Source organism: Bufo bufo, chromosome 3, assembly GCF_905171765.1.
Source record: "Bufo bufo chromosome 3, aBufBuf1.1, whole genome shotgun sequence".
Taxonomy (NCBI): Eukaryota; Metazoa; Chordata; class Amphibia; order Anura; family Bufonidae; genus Bufo; species Bufo bufo.
This window is the reverse complement of record NC_053391.1, coordinates 569,034,772-569,056,942: the sequence shown is the minus strand read 5'-3', so window position 1 is coordinate 569,056,942 and position 22,171 is coordinate 569,034,772. Positions and strand designations below refer to the sequence as shown.

General features: G+C 43.7%; 1 protein-coding gene across 1 annotated transcript in view; it reads left to right on the top strand.

The window, feature by feature from the left end:
* LOC120996028 (retinol dehydrogenase 16-like) overlaps window positions 1-15,262 on the top strand; it is a 50,553-nt gene extending 35,291 nt beyond the window's left edge. The window contains exons 3-5 of the mRNA XM_040425683.1: window positions 5,249-5,507; window positions 12,246-12,409; window positions 14,910-15,262. Of these exons, the coding sequence (XP_040281617.1) occupies window positions 5,249-5,507; window positions 12,246-12,409; window positions 14,910-15,127 (641 nt within the window). The 3' untranslated portion in view covers window positions 15,128-15,262. The remainder of the gene's footprint in view (window positions 1-5,248; window positions 5,508-12,245; window positions 12,410-14,909) is intronic.
* The last annotated feature ends 6,909 nt before the right edge of the window (window positions 15,263-22,171 follow it).

Sequence of the window (22,171 nt, the reverse complement as noted above, 5' to 3'; positions counted from 1 at the left end):
TGTTCTTACCTGTTTTGGGTACTCCTTATTGAGCAAAGAAACTCTCTCTTTAAGACGCGCCATATGTGAACTGTGTACAGCTATGTATAAGCCTTTATTTGAGTGAACTTGTATTCATTCTCAATATATCTGTGACAGCTCTGTATCATATGTCATCTATATATACTTTCCTTGTGAATGGAAAACCCAATAAAAACTAATTTTAAACAAAACAGCACCTGTCATCTGTTCTTGTACTGTTGGGAGTTTAGTGCAGGTGCAGTGTGCTTAAATGAAGAAGGCATCACATGGTGGTTATTTGCCTGATCACATGACCCTTCATCAGCGGCCATCTTATGGACAAGACCTCTGTGTGAACAGCACAAAAGATTTTGTAAACAAGGGGACATATCAAATGAAATGTAGAAAATGGTGCAGAATTTCAATAAATACTATATTAGTAAGTACCATATCATCATCTCACAAACACATTGGTCAACGATAATCAGAAAATGGCCAACCCCTTTAACATTTTGGCTACCTGGAGACTGATATATTGTTTGCAGATTTACATGGAAATTTTATTGGGCCGATTATCGAGAACGAATTGTTGAGTCTCGTTTATTCAGAACATTAAATCATTGTTTCTAGGCAGCAGATTATGTTGTATAAACAGTGATCTGCTGCCCAAAAACAATGAATTTGTAAGAGAACGAGCGATAGTAGTAGCCACCGCTTGTCCAAATAAAGTGGAGGAGATTGTTGCATGTAAATCCAGCTCTTACCTCCACTGGCGAGCCGGAAGTTGTAAGAAACAGTCCCTCCTGATCATTGCCTGCTCAGTTGGCGCACGTAAATGTGCCTTAAAATACATCTGTCAGCAGATTTGTACCTATGAAACTGGCTGACCTGTTACATATACAATTGGCAGATGAAGGCACCTGTGTTTGTCCCATGTCCATACGTGCCCGCATTGCTGAGAAAAATTAAGTTTTAGTATAAGCAAATGAGCCTCTAGGCGCAATGGGGGTGTTGCCTTTACTCCTCGAAGCTCTGCTCTCTGCAACTTCCTTGCCCTCTGCACTTTGATTGACAGAGTCAGGCATCATAAATCTGATCATGTCTGGCCCTGTCAATCAAGTGCAGAAGGTGCAGTGAAGGTGAAGCCTTATCCTCAGGATAGGACATTAATATCTGATCAGCGGGGGCTCGACTCCTGGCACCACAACCGATCAACTGTTTGAGCACTGCCCCCTCTTCCTAGGCTAATGACGTCACGTTCATCAGTCACATGGCCTGAGCTGCAATACAGTAACCATACAAAGTACAGCACTGGGCTTGGTGCTTCAATCAGCTTATAAGTGGGGGTGCCAGGAGTCATGCCCCACCAATCAGAAATTGATGACGTATTCTGAGGGAAGGTCATCAATAAAAAAAAATATTTGTATTGCCATATTCTAACACCCATAACTTCTTTTTTTATAGTTCTATCTACTTTTTTTTTTTTTTGGGAGCGGGACAGGGTGACCAAAGAAACGGTGATTTGACCAATTCGATTTTTTTTTTAACGGCCTTCATCATGCAGGTTAAATAATTTAATATTTTTATAGTTCAGACATTTTCGGACACGGCGATACCAATTGTGTTTTGTTATTGTTTATTTATGTTTAGATGTAAAATTAGACAACAGAGTGATTTGATTTTTTAATACTTAAATTTTTAACTTTAGCACCCCTAGAAGACTTGAACATGATGCGATCTTTAACCATAGACTGCAGTAGTTTACTGTAGTCTATAGGGATTCTGCTGCAATCAGCGCTAAATAGGTAGATCACAATGGCAGAACTGGGAGCCTTTAAAGGGCCCAGGCTGCCATACAACCTACTGAAACCCTGTGATTTCACCAGAAGCCCCTGATGCTGAGCCTGCTCCATACTCCTCTCAAAACAAATGTTGCCAAGGGGTTAAAGTCTGTGTCTATCTCTATCTCTTGGTATGGCGGCTCCTGGTGGTCTTTCATTTCCCTCACAAAATGTCCACGTCATATGTCCAGTGCTGGATATGAGATGCTGCTGCTAGTGCACTGATTTATGTTAGCTGGATTCAGATGATGGATCTGAGCTACTGGGCATGTGCCCCCAACACTGTACACATAAACTGGATGTTCTGAGAATCAGCAGGGAGCGCCATAAAAAGTAGTTGGCAGCAATATCCGCCAGAGGAGCATTTTTGAATGGAAAACTTGTAATTTATTCATGGGCAATTTCTCTCTGGGTCAATAAAGAGTATTGTCTGGTAAAGAGGACCTGTCACTGACAGTTGTCTAAGTATACACATTTGTACAGAAAATGCTATAATAAAAAAGAATATATACAAACTTTGTAAAACAAATTATTTTTGTGCCATATTCTGACTCCCATAACTTTTTTATATTTATGTCTATAATGCTGGGAATGACCACAAGGAACAAAAACCTCCCCCGATCGCTGCGCCCCCCCTGAGCAGCACAACCAGGGAAAGCCACCTCAGATGCCGTGGTCACAGCTGACCACGGCATCTAAGGGGTTAAACGTCTGTGTGAAAATGGCAGCTATCTTTAAAGTGCAGACATCTGCCGTATATGTACGGTGGATGTCCTGTAGGGGTTAATAATGCGATTTTTTAATTAACCCTTATCCAGCATGCACTTTTTTTAAAAGATTATGTAGTAGTAGACAATGGTGGAGGAGGCAATATATCCATTTGGCGCTCAACTCTATTGACTAAACTTATGAATTTCATTTAGTACATCTCTTTGATTTCACATCCTGTGCTATCAGGAAAGATTTTATCGTGCATGCTCCATTTTCCTGCAGTAGTAACTGATTTGGGGGTCTCAAAGTCAAAATCCTCATGAGCAAAGTTGAAAGGGAAACCTGCATTCTACAAAGGGTTCTCCAAAAATGATGAAGGACATTTACAGTTGCAAGAAAAAGTATGTGAACCCCTTGGAATGATATGGATTTCTGCACAAATTGGTCATAAAATGTGATCTGATCTTCTTCTAAGTCACAACAATAGACAATCACAGTCTGCTTAAACTAATAACACACAAATAATTAAATGTTACCATGTTTTTATTAAACACACCATGTAAACATTCACAATGCAGGTGAAAACAGTATGTGAACCCTTGGATTTAATAACTGGTTGAACCTCATTTGGCAGCAATAACTTCAACCAAACGTTTCCTGTAGTTGCAGATCAGACATACACAACTGTCAGGAGTAATTCTTGACCATTCCTCTTTACAGAACTGTTTCAGTTCAGCAATATTCTTGGGATGTCTGGTGTGAATCGCTTTCTTGAGGTCATGCCACAGCATCTCAATCGGGTTGAGGTCAGGACTCTGATTGTGCCACCCCAGAAGGCGTATTTTCTTCTGTTTAAGCCATTCTGTTGTTGATTTACTTCTATGCTTTGGGTCGTTGTCCTATTCCAACACCTATCTTCTGTTGAGCTTCAGCTGGTGGACAGATGGCCTTAAGTTCTCCTGCAAAATGTCTTGATAAACTTGGAAATTCATTTTTCCTTCGATGATAGCAATTCGTCCAGGCCCTGACGCAGCAAAGCAGCCCCAAACCATGATGCCCCCACAAACATACTTCACAGTTGGGATGAGGTTTTGATGTTGGCGTGCTGTGCCTCTTTTTCTCCACGCATAGTGTTGTGTGTTTTTTCCAAACAACTCAACTTTGGTTTCATCTGTCCACAGAATATTTTGCCAGTACTGCTGTGGAACATCCAGGTGCTCTTGTGCAAACTGTAAACGTGCAGCAATGTTTTTTTGGACAGCAGTGGCTTCCTCTGTGGTATCCTCCCATGAAATCCATTCTTGTTTAGTGTTTTATGTATCGTAGATTCACTAACAGGGATGTTAGCATATACCAGAGGCTTTTGTAAGTCTTTAGCTGACACTCTAGGATTCTTCTTCACCTCATTGAGCAGTCTGCGCTGTGCTCTTTCTGTCATCTTTACAGGACGGCAACTCCTAGGGAGAGTAGCGGCAGTGCTGAACTTTCTCCATTTATAGACAATTTGTCTTACCGTGGACTGATGAACAGCAAGGCTTTTGGAGATACTTTTATAACCCTTTCCAGCTTTACGCAACAATTCTTAATCATAGGTCTTCTGAGAGCTCTTTTGTGCGAGGCATCATTCACATCAGGCAATGCTTCTTGTGAAAAGCAAACCCAGAACTGGTGTTTTTTTTTATAGGGCAGGGCAGCTGTAACCAACACCTCCAATCTCATCTCATTGATTGGACTCCAGTTGGCTGACACCTCACTCCAATTAGCTTTTGGAGATGTCATTAGTCTAGGGGTTCACAATTTTTACATGGTGTGTTCAATCAAAACATGGTAACATTTAATTCTTTGTGTGTTATTAGTTTAAGCTGACTGTGATTATCTATTGTTGTGACTTAGAAGAAGATCAGAACAAATTTTATGACCAATTTGTGCAGAAATCCATATCAATCCAAAGGGTTCACATACTTTTTCTTGCAACTGTATATACACCACAATAGTCAGTTTTTTCACATGGCAAAATGCGGCAAATCTTCGGCTTTTCCCTGCTTACTCCACTTTACAGAAGTGGCGAGTAAAGGGGGCATGGCATAGGCAGGGAAGCGGTGAGTCGGAAGGCCATGATCATTTATCATTTTCCACACCACTTTTTGCCATGGAAAATGTCTTACATCTATGCCAGCAAGGGAGCTGGTGTACATTTAAATCATGTGATGTGATGATTTATATCAATGAATTTATCGACTATAGACTAGTATTGAATATTTTATTATCATATATTTTAGCATTCAATACAATATCGACTATACTATTATATCTACTATGTGATTGTAGTTTTTGTATGTCATTGCTATAATACACTGTTTTTATTATTTTTATTACTTGAATTTTATGGGGATTTAATAATAAATATTTTCTGCATATGTCAATTTGGTTGGCAAGTGTATGAGTGCGCGCCCATTTTTCCATTGTTACATTTAAAGTCTGTCGCATGGCCTGCTGGGGGAAGCGCCAAACTTATGTAGAAGCCTGCGCCTCTACATAACTTTGGCGCCTCCTCCAGCAGCGCAGAGAGACTTAAGACCGGCATGGAAAACGCTGGTCTTCATAAATGTCCCCCAGTGTTTTCTGAAACAGGAGCACCTATTATGAAAAGGCAGGGAAGTTCATGCACTGCTAAAATCATATTTTCTCATCTGCAGGAATCTGGGGCTTAGTAAACAATGCAGGAATTAGTATCCCGAGTAACACTACTGAATGCATGACAAAAGAAGATTTCTTCAAAATCATAAATGTTAACCTCCTGGGGGTTGTTGATGTGACCATCCATTTCTTACCCTTGATTCGGAAAGCTCGAGGACGAGTGGTAAATGTAGCCAGTATAGCAGGAAGACTGACTATGTGTCCCGGAGGATACTGCATGTCCAAGTATGGAGTGGAATCATTTTCCGACACTCTGAGGTTAGTACTGTTAAAAGGGTTGTCTATGTTTTATTAAGTAAGCCTATACTCAAAATAGGCCATCACTAGCTGATAGGCGGGGTCTGATAGCCTGCACCGCCCCCCAATAAGCTGTTCGCCAATAGCTCCGGTGCCGGAAGCGGACAGTTCTGTCTATTTTGTATAGGGCGTAGTTGATAACTGCACAGGAAGGCCCTGCTTCAAAGCCGCAGCCAGATAGCAGAAAACTCCTAGCAGGCCACATTTGGTTACATTTCACACCTCCATTCAGACAGCACGGATCCTGCAGGAAAACCTCCCTGCAGGGGGTCTAAGCCATTCTCCAGTTCAATCAAATCTAGCAGACAGCATGGAACCGGCGATTTATAAGGAATTATGAATCGTCCGTCCATCCCAGGCATAATTCGGTTATCTTTTTGTGGTCCTGGTGCAAAGCCAAGCATCCACGTGGTCCTGGCTTGATGCTAGGATGCCCGGGAGGGGAGATATACATAACTCCCCACAGAAACCACATAGCGCACCATGTTTGTACTCTAGTTGTAGCCGGAACCCAGGCGGATCAATTGGGCCCGAAACCACCTCCCTACGACATTCTGGTCTGGAGCTATGAACCCTAAAGGGTTTTGTGGGTAATTTAATGCCAGCCCAGAAGAGGAGGGAATGGACCCTCCCCAGAGGAGGGGCCGACAACAGTTTAAAAGGCTTGTGCCAGCAAGCGGGCGTGTCTTTTTCTGAAAGGGGGTCACATAATGAAAATGTGTTTAGAGAGACCTGGAAACCAGCTCACATCACTGCCCTCCATGTGAATACAGCAAAGGAACATTCATCTACCCGGTAACTGACTTGTGCTCTGTGTAATCCTGTTTGTACCATATTACCTGTATCTGTAACCTCAGACCACTGTATATATTCGGTGTGTATAGTGTCATTTATAGTGTGCCCTTAAGGCGATTAAATATATTATTTAATCTTGTGCTGTTTGTATCTCGATCACGAATCCCCACGTCCGTGTTTCGGCCTAGTTATAAGTTACCGCGGGTTGGTTTCTCACCCTATATAATCCCGTTAGCGGACCGGCTTATATCAAACGAAAAGCTGGTGGCAGATTAACCGGGCTGAGACAGCTCTGTTTTCACTGCGGCAGTGAAAAGGCTCTCTCAGCTTGTTGCCTTTCTGGGCACGTGTGGACAGGAGGTGTCTGTGTAAACTGTACCAAGCTGACCTTACATGCTCCTCCAGGAGGGTGTGATATCACGTCTTGATAACCAGGGACCATACTGCGTCTTGTGAGCTCAATGTAAGTTGAGGTGACCATCCATGTAAGTTGTTTCCTGGTTTTCAGTCAGGCACACAGTGTTCATAATACATGAAGGACATAAATGGCTGACTAGGAACAAGATGGAGACTGAGCTTATTCACTCAAAATCATCATATATAAATAAACAGAAACACGGGCACATATTATCATACCTACTCCACTAGATTGGTGACATAGTGTAGTACCCCAGACCTGGGAATATTACAATAGTATAACGTTTTGTGTTATATATTGTTATGCATTTTTGTATGTCTCTCCCCATTTTTCTAGTCAGGATATGGTTGGAAAAGGTTGGCAAGAAACAGGGCTAACCACCCTGTTCCTCCGCTCTTGGTATGAGTGGGCTGGTCCTGCTTCCTGCCAGGAAAGGGAGTTCCTGCCAAGACTTAGAGTGGAGAGGAGGCATACGCCTGAGCTCCTGCTCCTAAAGAGGTTCATCAGTGAAATTAACTTGATCATGCCTCAAGTGAATCCATGAGATCTCTTCAAATACACTACCTGGTACCTGGTCTATGAAATACAGGGTGACTCCCCCCTGATTTGATTCACTTTGCACATTACACAGCACTATTTATCATGGGATCCCCCCCCCCCTCCTTTTCCTCCTGTTTTTTTCCTGTTTTCTTTGTACCATTGCTTTTTTCTGTAGTAATATGAATAAACAGGGCACTGTTGCTTGATGTGTTGGATCACTGTTGTCCAAGCCTCCGGTTATCTGTGCCATCTTCTTTAGGTTTCTTCTACTGACATGTTGCCATTGCTTTTATCCACAATCCTAGTCTTAACCTACTTCAACTTTTAACATCTGTCTTTCCCAAGACAGCTTACTAAGGGTCCATTGACACGTCCGCAAATGGGTCCGCATCCGTTCCGCAATTTTGCGGAACGAGTGCGGACCCATTCATTTTCTATGGGGACGGAATGGATGCGTACAGCACACAGTGTCTTCGGGTCCGCAGCTCCGCAAAAGATAGAACATGTCCTATTCTTGTCCGCAGCTTCAGACAAGAAAAGGCGTTGCTATAGGGGTGCCGGGCGAGTGTGTTGCGGATCCGCAATTTTCGGGTCCACAACACACCACGGACGTGTGAATGGAGCCTTAAAGGGGTTCTCCATGAATTAAGAAAATGAAAATACTTCAATATTACTTTATTATAAATATATTCCCAAATACCTTTTATTAGTTATAATGGCTCGTTTTGTCTGGTAGCAATTATTAGGAGAAATAAAATGGCCACTGTCCTATTAGTACACACAAAACCTGTCCTAATCACAAAGCAGGGCAAGTTACTTTAAAGCACTGAGCTAAAGAGTCACCTTATCCTCGTCTCTGCTCTACTTGTCAGGGATTATGATCCTGAATACAGCTGGTAAGATTTTAAGCTGAATCTCTGTGAGAATGGAGATCATGAGGAGACATGAAGTACAGAGAAGATGGACAGAACAGACTGTGGTAATGGATTATTATCCACATCCCCTCTGTCCTTCATGTCTCCTCATGAACTCCATTGCCACAGAGATTCAGCTGAAGATCTTATCAGCTGTATTTAGGATGATAATCCCTGACAAGTAGAGCAGAGAGGAAGATGAGGCAGCTCTTTAGATCAGTGCTCTGAAGTAACTTGTCCTGTGTGTGATTAGGACAGGTTTAGTATGTACTAATAGGACAGTGGCCATTTTATTTCTCCTAATGATTGCTCCCTAGACAAAATGAGCCATTATAACCAATGAAAGGTATTTGGGAATATTTTTATAATAAAGTAATATTTAAGTATTTTCATTTTCTTAATTCCCGGAGAACCTCTTTAATTTTGGCTAGTAGATCAGACCCTGGGACCGGTTAAAATTATGTTGTCTTTTTGATGGTTTAGTTTGGAACATATTGTTAAAAATATTGAATAAATACATGAAAAAACAGGGACACACCTTGAATATAAATAAATACATGTCCAGCACTTTTAATTGATTTTAAAGGGGTTGTCCCATCTGGGACATTGAGAGCATATCACTAGGATATACCCCGAAAGTGAATGAAGCGCAGCCACCTTCTGTTTACTGCTATGGAAGTTCTGAAAATAGCCAAGTGCTGGCTCGGCCAATTCTGTCAGTCTCATAGTGGTGAATGCCGTGGCTGGACTTGAGCAGTGTGCTCTCTATTCACTGTTATGGGACTTCAGAAAAAAGCCAAACATGGTTCGTTCACCTATTTTCAGAAATCTCAGCAGTGCAGTGTGCTCTTCTTCACTTCACAGGTGCCTTTCTGGAGATAGGAGCTGGACCTATCTGACATTGTTGGGATATACTTGTGATATGCCATCAATGTCCCAGATAGTCCATTCCCTGTTACTGTTGACTGACAATTTCATTGCATACAAGTACATTTATTGATTGGATTGAAGCTGTAGCTCAAAAGGTAAAATTAATTAAAAGTGCTAAAAAAAGACCAGGCATAGCTTCAGCCTTAGCTGTTTCCTGTCACATGTTAATGACCGGTTGTAGAACTGCCAGGCACCAGCTACAGTTTTTAAGGGTTTCTACCACCAGATTTTCACCTATTTAGCTGTCTGACACTAGCGATCTGCTAGTGTCTGCTGTACCTAACCGTGTTCTTGTATTACCTTTGTCTGGAGCGGTTAAGCTTAAAAACGTAGTTTTATTGATATGCAAATGAGCTAGGTGTTATGGGGGCGGCTTTTCAGCACCTAGAGGCTCCGTCTACTCACTATTTCTGCCGCCCAGCGCGCTCCAGCCCGCCCCTCTCCCCTAGATTGACAGCCTACTTCTCTCCATCTCGGCCGAATTCTCGCGCCTGCGCCGTGTGCTTCTGTATAAATAGGTTAAAATCTGGTGGTAGAAACCCTTTAAGATGCCTCATGGATACTGGAGGTTGGTATGGTAGCAACTGCTGAATGTTACAACCTTCGCTCAGCAGCTGCAGAACAGGAGGAAACAAGAAGACAGCAGTTTAAATGAGAACAGCTACTGAGGAGTAGGGGTAGGCAGGAAGACAGCAGCTATAGAACTGGTTGCTGTATTATGTCATAGATTTTTATTAGGTACTGTAAAATAAGGTCTATAGGCTTACAAAGTATAGTTTGTAATTGGGTTGAATACTGGCAGAAGGACTATGTCCAGAGAATTGTGACCAATGATTCCTATTGAATGGTCTCCAGTTATAAGTGAGTTAACCCAAGGTTCAGTGTTAGGCCCCTTATTATTTATTGTAATTATTAATTAGATCAATAAATGGATTAATAGCAATTTTTCTATTTTTGAAGCTGACACCAATCTATGTAGTACTGTGCAGTCTATGGAAGATGTTCATAAACTACAAGCTGACTTGGACAGTCTGAGTTATCGGGCATCAGCTTGGTAAATGAGGTTCAATGTGAATAAATGTAAAGTTATGCGTCTGGGTAGTAATAGTCTCCTTGCATCATACGTCCTAGGGGAGGTAACACTGGGAGAGTCAATTGTAGAGAAGGAATTAGGCATATTTGTAGATCATAGATTACATGACAGCATAGATTGTCAATCAGCTGCTTCTAAGGCCACTAGGATATTGCTATGCATTAAACGAGGCATGGACTCGCAGGGCAGAGATGTAATATTACCACTTTACAAAGCGTTGGTGCGGCCTCATCTGGAATATGCAGTTCAGTTCTGGGCACCATTCCATAGAATGGATGCCTTGGAACTGAAAAAAGGAGAGCAACTAAACTGATGAGGGGCATGGAGGGTAGTAGTTATGAGGAAAGATTAAAAGAATGACATTTATTTAGTCTTGAGAAGAGACGTCTAAGGGGGGACATGATTAACCTATACAAATATATAAATGGGCAGCACAAAAAATATGGTAAAATACTGTCCCATGGAAAATCTTCTCAAAAGACAAGGGGACACTGCCTCTGACTGGAGAAGAAAAAGTTAAGTCTCCAGAGGTGTCAAGGCTTCTTTACTTTAAGAACTTAAGATCTATGGAATAGAGCGAGCTCCCTTGGGAGCCAGTGTAGAGGATGGGAGTGGTAGTGGCCCTGATGTAGTATAGTTGTGTCATGGAGTCCTATCTCAGGCTGTCATTCCCTGAGGTCCGTTGCAGGGAAAGTTGTAGCACTGAAGAATAAGGCCAGAGTTGAACGTAGCAACTTTTTACAAATTGCAATGTAAAACTTGAAAATACATACAGCAGCAGCAGGCTTTAGAGCAATTCTTCTCCGGCATCAGCAAGGACATTGAGGCAGGTTGGTTTGTGGCAATCCAGCACTTAGGTGATACTGGCCTTGTGGTAGTTTGGTGATGAGGGTGTATTTAGCTGTAGTCCCTCACTTCACAGCAGTGTCTGTAGCAGCTGCCTTTATCTTCTCGAGGATTTACTTGAGGAAATCTAGTAATTGTTCTCTCTGGAGAATCCTCTGTAGGAGCAGGAGCACTGCAGTCTGTGTCCTTCTCCCTCTGTCTCTAGGCAGGAACTTCCCCTCCTGGTAGGAAGCAGGACCGGCCTACTCCTACCGAGCGGGGAGGAACAGGGTGGTTAACCCTGTTCCTGCCAACCTTTGCTATATCTTATTTGCCGATAATAATAGCCAGGAAACAAACAGTAAAATGTAATGCATAAGAATAAACAATTTGTAGTATCCTAAGTCTGGGGTACTACAGTCACAGCAGGAACAGTGGACATTTAAAAAAAGACTTAGATGAATTCTTGAAATTAAATAACATTAATGCTTATGAAAATGTGTACAAGTCTGGGTCTCACTCCACTTTTCTAAAATTCCTATCCCCATGGTTGAACATGATGAATTTATGTATTTTTTTCCACCGTATGAATTATGTAAGTCCTCATTAATAGCTCACATTTGACATGTCACTGTCAGCCTATCCAGTCCTTCAGCATGTTAGAACTTATCATCTGCCTTTAAAACAGAGAAAGGAGGAGGAGAGCAGAGAGAGATGACATGTCCTCGAGCAGTGTGCTGTCAGAATTATGTTAGAAGTAGCAGGGCAGCCAGATATGAGGAGATGCTTCAAATCTAAATTCACACTAACGCTATACATCCAGCATGGAACAGCCTGCCGAGTCTCTTTGCATTCTGGCATTGCCAGAAGTTTGTAAATCTCTGTCCGGCCCCAATAACTAAAAAGCTGAGAATCATCCAGAAAACCACTGCATGCATAGCGCTAGTGTAAAACTAGCTTAAAACTTTTTTTTTATGAAGACCATTTGAAAATTTTTGTAATTTTGCATTTATGAGCAACCCAGCTGGTGTTGGATTCCATTGCTTGTTCAACCTGTTAGTTAATAAGTGACCTTTAATACCCGTAATATTTGCCACCCTGGTGGTGTCTGACGCTTAGTAGGATTTGCAAGATTTAAATAATTTTTCATGAACACTGTTCCCTGTATTATGTGTATTTTACAGACGTGAAATGAAGGCATTTGGGGTCAAGGTATGCATCATTGAACCTGGCTTTTTTAACACACAAATTACAAGTGTAGAGGTGTTAACAAAAAGTGCACAAACCTGTTGGGACAACACTTCAGAGGAAGTCAGAAAAAGCTATGGAGAGGCATTTTTTCAACAATGTGAGTATTTAACATTAAATATATACATGAAGAATGTAATGCACTGTGTCTAATGCTAAATCATAAAAATATATTATTAAGCATGTGTCCTTTCACAAGGGCGTAGATAATGGCTCATGGGCCCTGGTGCAAGAGTTCAGCTTGAGCCCCCCTTCCCTCTTTGCTTTGTGGCAAGGGACAGGGGTGCTCCTAGAGTTTTTTCTGCCTGACGCAAAAATTTTAACGGTTCCCACCCTCCCCCACGCCAAATTTTCAACCTTACCCCTTCCCTTCAGCCCTACTGTTAAGTTCATACTTGGAAAACATTACATACAGCGCTACAAAACATACAGGCTAATACAGTTCCACATACCTCTTACATCCAGTGACGTCTCCTCTGATGTTGATATTCTCTTTCCTCATCTTCTCCATTCGTTTCAGCCATCTCTTGTCTCTGTAGAATTTGACAGAGATCTTAGTTTCCTACTTTTCCATCATACTCTCCACCTTCTGAACGCCCCATCCTGCCACACCCAATACAGTGCCTACTGTGTTCCCCAATACTATACTGTGGAAACAGTCCACATGAAAATACTAGTACCACATAGATAATGCCCCCTTCAATAATTATTGGCACACAGTGCCCTAAAAATACCAGAGCCTGGAAACTATAGGCCGTAAAATTTAACATCTGTCGTGGGTAAACTGTTTAAAGGTTTTCTAAGAGATGCTATCTTGGAGCACCTCATGAAAATAAGTAAATAACGCCATATCAGCATGGCTTCACGAGGGATCGGTCATGTCAAACTAATTTAATCAGTTTCTATGAGGAGGTAAGTTCTAGACTTGACAGCGGTGAATCAATGGATGTCGTATATCTGGACTTCTCCAAAAGGTTAGTATATAAAATGAGAATGCTTGGACTGGGAGAAAATGTCTGTATGTGGGTAAGTAACTGGCTCAGTGATAGAAAACAGAGGGTGGTTATTAACGGTACACACTCAGATTGGGTCACTGTCACTAGTGGGGTACCTCAGGGGTCAGTATTGGGCCCTATTCTCTTCAATATTTTTTTATTAATGATCTTGTAGAGGGGCTACACAGTAAAATATAATTTTTTGCAGATGACACTAAAACTGTGTAAAGTAATTAACACAGAAGAGGAAAGTATACTACTACAGATGGATCTGGATAGATTAGAGGCTTGGGCAGATAAGTGGCAGATGAGGTTTAACACTGACAAATGTAAGGTTATGCACATAGGAAGGAATAATGCAAGTCACCAGTACATACTAAATGGTAAAATACTGGGTAACACTGACATGGAAAAGGACTTAAGAATTTTAGTGAACAGCAAACTAAGCTGTAGAAACCAGTGTCAGGCAGCTGCTGCCAAGGCCAACAAGATAATGGGTTGCATCAAAAGGGGCATAGATGCCCGTGATAAGAACATAGTCCTGCCACTTTACAAATCACTAGTCAGACCACACATGGAGTACTGTGTACAGTTCTGGGCTCCTGTGAACAAGGCAGACATAGCAGAGCTGGAGAGGGTCCAGAGGAGTGCAACTACAGTAATAACTGGAATGGGGCAACTACAGTACCCTGAAAGATGATCAAAATTAGGTTTATTTAGTTTAGAAAAAAGACGACTGAGGGGAGATCTAATAACTATGTATAAATGTATCAGGGGTCAGTACAGAGATCTGTCCCATCATCTATTTATACCCAGGATTGTGACTGTGACGAGGGGACATCCTCTGCGTCTGGAGGAAAGAAGGTTTTTACACAAACATAGAAGAGGATTCTTTACGGTAAGAGCAGTGAGACTATGGAACTCTCTGCCTGAGGAGGTAGTGATGGTGAGTTCACTAAAAGAGTTCAGGAGGGGCCTGGATGTATTTCTGGAGTATAATAATATTACAGGCTATAGCTACCAGAGATGAGTTGTTGACCCAGGGAGTTATTCTGATTGCCTGATTGGAGTCGGGAAGGATTTTTTTCCCCTAAAGTGATGAAAATCGCCTTCTACCTCACAAGGTTTTTTTGCCTTCCTCTGGATCTACTTGCGGAATAACAGGCTGAACTGGATGGACAGATGTCTTTTTTCAGCCTTATAAATGTTACTATATGGCCGCCAACCATTTTTCCTGACTATGTGCCTCTTCCATCCCGAAACCTTATAAGACTAATACAAACAAAGATCATCAGCAGCGGCTAATCTAATAGAAAATGGGGTTTCATTATGCGATGTGCAATTTTTGGGCTTTACCAATTATGTTATACCAATGTAGAAAACACTAATTAGCCCTTATTTAAGAAACATGAAAAATATTCTGAGATTAGAACAATCCAAGAAGTGGGACATCATATCAACCATTTTACCATCTATGTTATAACTTTGTGGTGCATGGGATAGGCCCCAGATACACTATAGACATAATATGGTGAAAAAAACAAACAGAATGAACTATGGGCTTTGTCTTTGCTCTAACCCACACTTTTCATATTTTACATACAGGTATAGCGTCTTTGGATAAAATGCCATCCATGTGTAACACAGATCTTTCTCTGGTCACAAACTGCATGGAGCATGCTCTGACTGCCGTTTACCCCTGGACACGTTACTCCGCCGGATGGGATGCCACGCTCTTCTACTTACCACTTTCCTATTTACCTACAGTGATCTCTGACTTTATACTCACCATTGGAATGCCTAGACCAGCAGATGCTATCTGATGATTCTTCTGAAATTCCATCCTCTTAATACTTGAAAGAATTCTGATGCCAAAGGATGGACTTACTGTATGTCTCCAACCCTACAACCTGTGCTTTACACTTTAATAAGTAAAGGAAACAATATTTTGGACTTGTCTTAGTTTCCTCTATTGTCTTAATATTTCTCCTAATTTAATAGATTTTTTGACACTTAAAGGGGTTGTCCTGGTTCAGAGCTGAACCCGGACATACCCATGATTTCACCAAGGCAGCCCCCCTGACTTGACTTACTATAACACAATGCCGGGCGATGGCTTCCGCCCAGCAGTGTGTTCGGCTCTGATGGGCGGGCTTTAGCGCTGCCCTAGTTGTTTTATAGGCTAGGGCAGCGCTAAAGGCCGCCCATCAGTGCCGGTGAGGTCACCGGGTTCACTGCTGGGCGGAAGCCTCCACCTGGCAGGCCTAAGGAGAGCCCGGTACATCACTGGAACTCCACAAAATGCCTTTGCCCTGCGCAGGCCAAAGGAGAGCATTGGCGCATGAACTGCTCCGATGCTCAAGTCAGGGGGGCTGCCGGGGTGAAAATGGGGATTGGGATAACCCCTTTAATTTAGATGCACTTATTAATAGGCTAAACCCATGGTAAACGTTAAAAAAGGAGAAAAACACAATGCTACAAATTCTTTTTATTCAACACCATTCCTGGATATAGATTAAAGGGGTTGTCTGACTGAGATAATAAAAAATCTTAGACAAGAAACCCCTGCAATTGGTTAAAGGGAACCTGTCACCTCCAAAAAACATCCCAAGCCGGTAGCAGTACCTGAGAGTAGCCAGCAGTGTGTTTGTAACGATCCTTTTCTTCCTGCAGGTAGTTGAAGCAAAAGCTGTAAAAACGTTCTTTAATCCCCTGCCGGCGCGCTTCTCTAGTCAGGCTTAAAGTCACGGGGGCAGCGGCCTCCTTGCTTCAAGTCATGGAAACCACGCCCCCTTCCCTACCCCTTCGCTGTGATTGACAGTCGGCAGTTCGGCAAAGCTAGCCGGCTGTCGGGCATAAGTGCTTTCAATCACAGCGAAGGGGTAATGAAAGGGGGAGTGGTTACCGTGACATGAACCAAGGAGGCCGATGCTTCAGTTCCGCAAAAAATAGAACATGTCCTATTCTTGTCCGCAGACACGGACAAGAAAAGGCATTTCTATTAAAGTGCCGGCCATGTGTGGTCCGCAAAATGCGGAACGCACATGGCCAGTGTCCGTGTTTTGCGGATCCACAATTTGCGGACCGCAAAACATTTGCAGACCTGTCACAGGATTTTTTTTCTAAAACGAATACCTTCATCTGTAGCCCACCTTCAGCAGATGTCATTGCGCTTGTTTTTTTTTTATATTGGCCCCTCCATTAGGCTACATGCACACAACAGTGACAAAAAACATCAGTTAAACACGGACATAATGTCAGTTTTTCATGGCCATTTTGCAACAATGTGTGCATCAATTTTCTGGCCGTGTGTCAGTTTTTAATGTCCGTTTTGCATCAGTTTTCCATGTACGTTATTCATGACCACTATGGTGCCCATATTGTTCCCCATAGTGCCCCCAACTATAATAATGTCCCCCACGGTGTACAGTAGTTAATTTTTATATACTGCCCCCAGCTTTAATAATGCCCACCATTTGGCCCCCAGCTAAAATATTGTCCCCCATAATGTAGCTATTTTTTTTACTGCCCTCAGCTTTAATGCCCCCATTTAGGCCCTCAGCTAAAATAATGTCCCACATAGTGTAGCATTTTTCTTTACTGCCCCCAGCTTTAATAATGCCCCCAATGTAGGCCCCAGCTTGAATAATTTACCCCATGGTGTAAATAATGGCCCCTATAGTGGCCTCCAGCTATTTTTTTTGTTGATATGACAAAAAAAAAAAACTTACCTCATCCACTTGCTCAAGCTGCAGCAGTCTCTTCTCACTTCATTGAACAGGACCTGCCGAAGGACCTACGATGTGCATCATAACATTACCACGCACTCCCATGTGGTAATGAGGGTTTTTGTTTTTTTTAACCCCTAAATGGCCATGTTGTAAAGTGTACCTGTTTTTAACAGCTGTTAGATGGCCTAAAAATGTTGTCTGAATAAGCCTTATGCCGCTATGCCCTCCGCTCTGTTTTGGCACCTAATATGCTAATGAATAGCAAATGTACAGGGAGGAGGAGACCTCAGTTCTCCTTGGTGGGCATATAATGCTCCCTGTATGTGAAGCTGTCCAATTACTATGTTCTCGTGAGATTTTGGAAGTCTCAAGAGAATATGCTATAAAGTGAACATAGTACTACCCTGTTCTTGCATGATTATAATACAGGGGGAACTACAGGGAGGAGCATTATAGTACAGGCCGGAGCACTACAGGGGGCGTTATACATACAGGCACTTACAGGGGCACATTATTAAGCCATTTATTTTGAGAAATAAGCACTGGCAACGGCCAAACATACAGAAAAATCACTAAATGTACAGAATTTAACTTTGCTTTGTGTAGCTTTAGATGATGATTAGTGTTGATCGAGCACCAAAGTGCTTGGGTGTTTGGGTGCTCAGGTCGAACACCTCGGGATGCTCGGGTGCTCTACCGAGCACCCGAGCACAATGGTAGTCAATGGGAGAACCAGAAGCATTAAACCAGGCACCCCCTGCTCTGAAGAGGGGAGGGTGTCTGGTTCAAAGGAAAAGGTCAGAAATTGATGGAAACACCACCAAAATGGTTCAGGAACAGCATGGGGAGGATGTCTGGATGCATCTTGGACTCCCAGGTCGCTGCTGGGAACGATGTTGTCCGAGTAGTACGCCACTTTTACAGACTGCCAATAATACGCACAAAACCGAAGATAAAATCGATTTTAGAGGAAAAATTGTTAGGAAACATTCTTTTCTGTATATTTACTTGTATATAAAGTGCAAGTGCTGCCAAAAATTACAAGGAAGAGGCACTCCCATACAACCTGTATATCACATAATGGAGGGCCTCATTCACATTGTGGTACAATTGTTCAGGTAGTGGGACTCCTACACTCATAAAGCCTATGCACTAAGTGTAAGGGCTTCCAACAATTACAAGGAACCGGCACTCCAATACACCCTTTTACACATAAAGGAGGGCATCATACACCCTTGAAAAATCATGATTGATGGCCTGCTGGTGACCCTCAAAAACATTAGGAGCAAGGGCCTGCTGGTGACCCTCTAAAACATTACGGGCGAGGGCCTGCTGCTGAGCTGACCATCTAAAACATTAGGGGTGAGGGTCTGCTGCAGAGCTGACTCTAAAACATTAGGGGCGAGTGCCTGCTGCTGATCTGACCATTGAAAAACTTATGGGCGAGTGCCTGCTGCTTTGCTAACCATTGAAAAAATGATGGGCGAGGGCCTGCTGGTGAGCTGACCCTCTTAAAGATTGTAGGTGAGGGCCTGCTGGTGAGCTGACCCTGTAAAACATTATGGTTGAGGACCTGCTGGTGAGCTGACCCTCAAAAACATTATATGCGAGGGCCTGCAGGTGAGCTGACCCTCTACAACATTAGGAGCGAGGGCAGACTAATAGGCATGTTGATATGATGGAAGAGGAGAAGGACGAAGAAAAAAGGAAGATTGAACCATATACCCTTTTTTGTGGTGGAAGGGGTGCATGGGAATACAGTGTATTCAGTACATTATAAAAAACACATTTAAAGGGAATTTTTGTTCAGCCACTTTTCTCTGGTGGAGTAGAGAAGTCAAGGACAATCCAGGCCTTGTTCATTTTATAAGAGTCAACCTGTTAGCATTTTCAGTTGACAGGCGGATGCGCTTATCAGTTATTATGCCCCCAGCAGCACTAAATACCCGCTCTGACAAAACGCTGGCAGCAGAGCAGGCCAGCACCTCCAAGGCGTAGAGCGCTAGTTCGCACCTTTTGTCCAGCTTGGACACCCAGTAGTTGTAAGGCACAGAGGGATCATTGAGAACGCTGACATGGTCTGCTATGTACTCCTTCACCATCTTCCAAAATTTTTCCCTCCTTGTGACACTAGGCCGCGCATCAGAGTGAGGGTGCTGGCGAGGTGTCATGAAACTGTCCCAGGCTTTGGAGAGTGTTGCCCTGCCTCTGTTGGAACTGCTGTGTGTTCCCCTCGTCTCCCCTCCTCGGTTGCCCAAGGAACTACGTACTCTGTTGCCAGCGTTGTCAGCTGGAAATTTTTGGAGCAATTTTTCCACAAGAACCTTCTGATATTGCACCATTTTGCTTGTTCTCTCCACCACAGGAATGAGAGATGAAAAGTTCTCTTTGTAGCGGGGGTCGAGAAGGGTAAACAACCAGTAATCAGTGTTGTCCAAAATGCGTAAAACGCGTGGGTCACGGGAAAGGCAGCCTAACATAAAGTCAACCATGTGAGTCCCAACAGGCAAGTCTTCGCTGTCGTCATCAGGAGGGGGACTCTCAATCTCCTCATCTTCTTCCTCATCTTCTGCCCATCTACGCTAAAGAGATGGAATTAAACTTCCATGGGTACTACCCTCTGTAGCTGAGGCAACCGTCTCCTCCTCATCATCATCATCATCATCATCATCATCCAATTTGCACTGAGAAGACGAACTGAGGGTAGTCTGGCATAACCCTGTGTAATGTCTTGCCCCATTTCCACCTCTTCCACATGCAAAGCGTCGGCCTTAATTGTGAGCAGTGAGCGTTTGAGTAGACACAGAAGTGAGATGGTGACGCTGATAATAGCGCTATTGCCGCTCACCATCTGTGTTGATTCCTCAAAGTTTCTTAAAACTTCACAGAGGTCAGACATCCATGCCCACTCCTCACTTGTGAAGAGTGGAAACTGACTGGAAAGGTGAAGACCATGTTGCAGCTGGTATTCCACAAAGCCTGCTCACAAAGCCTGGCCAACATGTGGAACGCGGAGTTCCAGCGCATGCTCACGTCACACAACAGTCGGTGAGCTGGCAATTGTAAGCGCTGTTGCAGCCTTGACAGACCGGCGGAAGAGGTCGATGAATTGCGGAAATGGGCACACAAGTGGCGCACCTTCACCAGTAGTAGCTCAGGCAAATTGGGGTAGGTTTTGAGAAACCGCTGAACCACTAAGTTGAAGACGTGGGCTAGGCATGGGATGTGTGTGAGCTTGCCGAGCTCCAAAGCCGTCACCAAGATACAGCCATTATCAGACACAACCATGCCTGGTTCTAGGTTGAGTGGCGAGAGCCACAGCTCAGTCTGGTCTCTTATCCCCTGCCATAGCTCTGTGGCGATGTGTTGTTTGTCACCTAAGCAGATCAGCTTAAGCATGGCCTGTTGACGCTTATCCACTGCAGTGCTACACTGCTTCCAGCTACCGACTGATGGTTGACTGATGCTGCAAGAGGATAATTGTAAGGTGGAAGTGGAGGAGGAGGCGGAGGAGGAGAAGTGGGGGTTGGAGCCACTAAAGTAGATGGTGGCGGAAACCCTGATGGAATTAGGGCCCGCAATCCTTGGCGTCGGTAGCACTTGTGCCACCCCAGGGTATGACTCGCTCCCGGCCTCCACAATATTCTCCCAGTGTGCCGTCAGGGAAATGTACCGTCCCTGGCCGAAAGCACTTGTCCATGTGTCAGTGGTTAAGTGGACCTTCCCAGTAACTGTGTTAGTCAGGGCATGGGTGATGTTATGGGACACATGCTGGTGTAAGGCGGGCACGGCACACCGTGAAAAAAAGTGGTGGCTGGGGACTGCGTAACGAGGGATGGCCGCCGACATCAGGCTGCGGAAGGCCTCAGTGTCCAGTAATTTGGAAAGTTGCGCATTTAGTGCAAAGGCCTGTGGGTGGGTGGCTGGGTATTTGTGCTTGCGTTAAAATGCCTGGGGGGCACGGAAGTGGATGTGGTCGCTGATGGTGCTTGCGAAGGTCCAGGTGCAGGACGGGAGGCATCCAGGCCTGTGCCTTCAACAGGGGATTGGCCAATCGCTCAACATAAGGCCCTCACGACAATGTTTAATGGGGTTCGCTCACCTGTAGGCCCTCACGACAATGTTTCACATGGTCTACTCAGCTGTAGGCCCTCACTACAATGTTGCATAAGGTCTGCTCAGCTGTAGGCCCTCAACTCCAATGTTTCATACGGTCTGCTCAGCTGTAGGCCCTCACTACAATGTTTAATGGAATTTGCTCACCATAAGGCCCTCACTACAATGTTTTATGGGGTTCGCTCACCTGTAGGCCCTCACTCCAATGTTTCATACGGTCTGCTCAGCTGTAGCCCCTCACTACAATATTTTATGGGGTTCCCTCACCTGTAGGCCCTCACCTCCAATGTTTCAAATGGTCTGCTCACCTGTAGGCCCTCACTACAATGTTTTATGGGGTTTGCTCACCTTCAGGCCCTCATCTCCAATGTTTCATACGGTCTGCTCAGCTGTAAGCCCTCACTACAATGTTTTATGGGGTTTTCTCACCTTTAGGCCCTCACCTCAAATGTTTCATACGGTCTGCTCAGCTTGAGGTCCTCACTACAATATTTTATGGGGTTTGCTCACCATAAGGCCCTCACTACAATGTTTTATGGGGTTGGCTCACCTGTAGGCCCTCACTCCAATGTTTCATACGGTCTGCTCAGCTGTAGGCCCTCACCTCCAATGTTTCATATGGTCAGCTCACCTGTAGGCCCTCACTACAATGTTTTATGGGGTTCGCTCACCATAAGGCCCTCACTACAATGTTTTATGCGGTTCGCTCTCCTGTAGGCCCTCACTCCAATGTTTCATACGGTTTGCTCAGCTGTAGGCCCTCACCTCCAATGTTTCATACGGTCTGCTCAGCTGTAGGCCTTCACTTCAATGTTTTATGGGGTTCGCTCACCTTCAGGCCCTCATCTCCAATGTTTCATACGGTCTGCTCAGCTGTAGGCCCTCACTACAATGTTTTATTGGGTTTGCTCACCTTCAGGCCCTCACCTCACATGTTTCATACGGTCTGCTCAGCTTGAGGACCTCACTACAATATTTTATGGGGTTTGCTCACCATAAGGCCCTCACTACAATGTTATA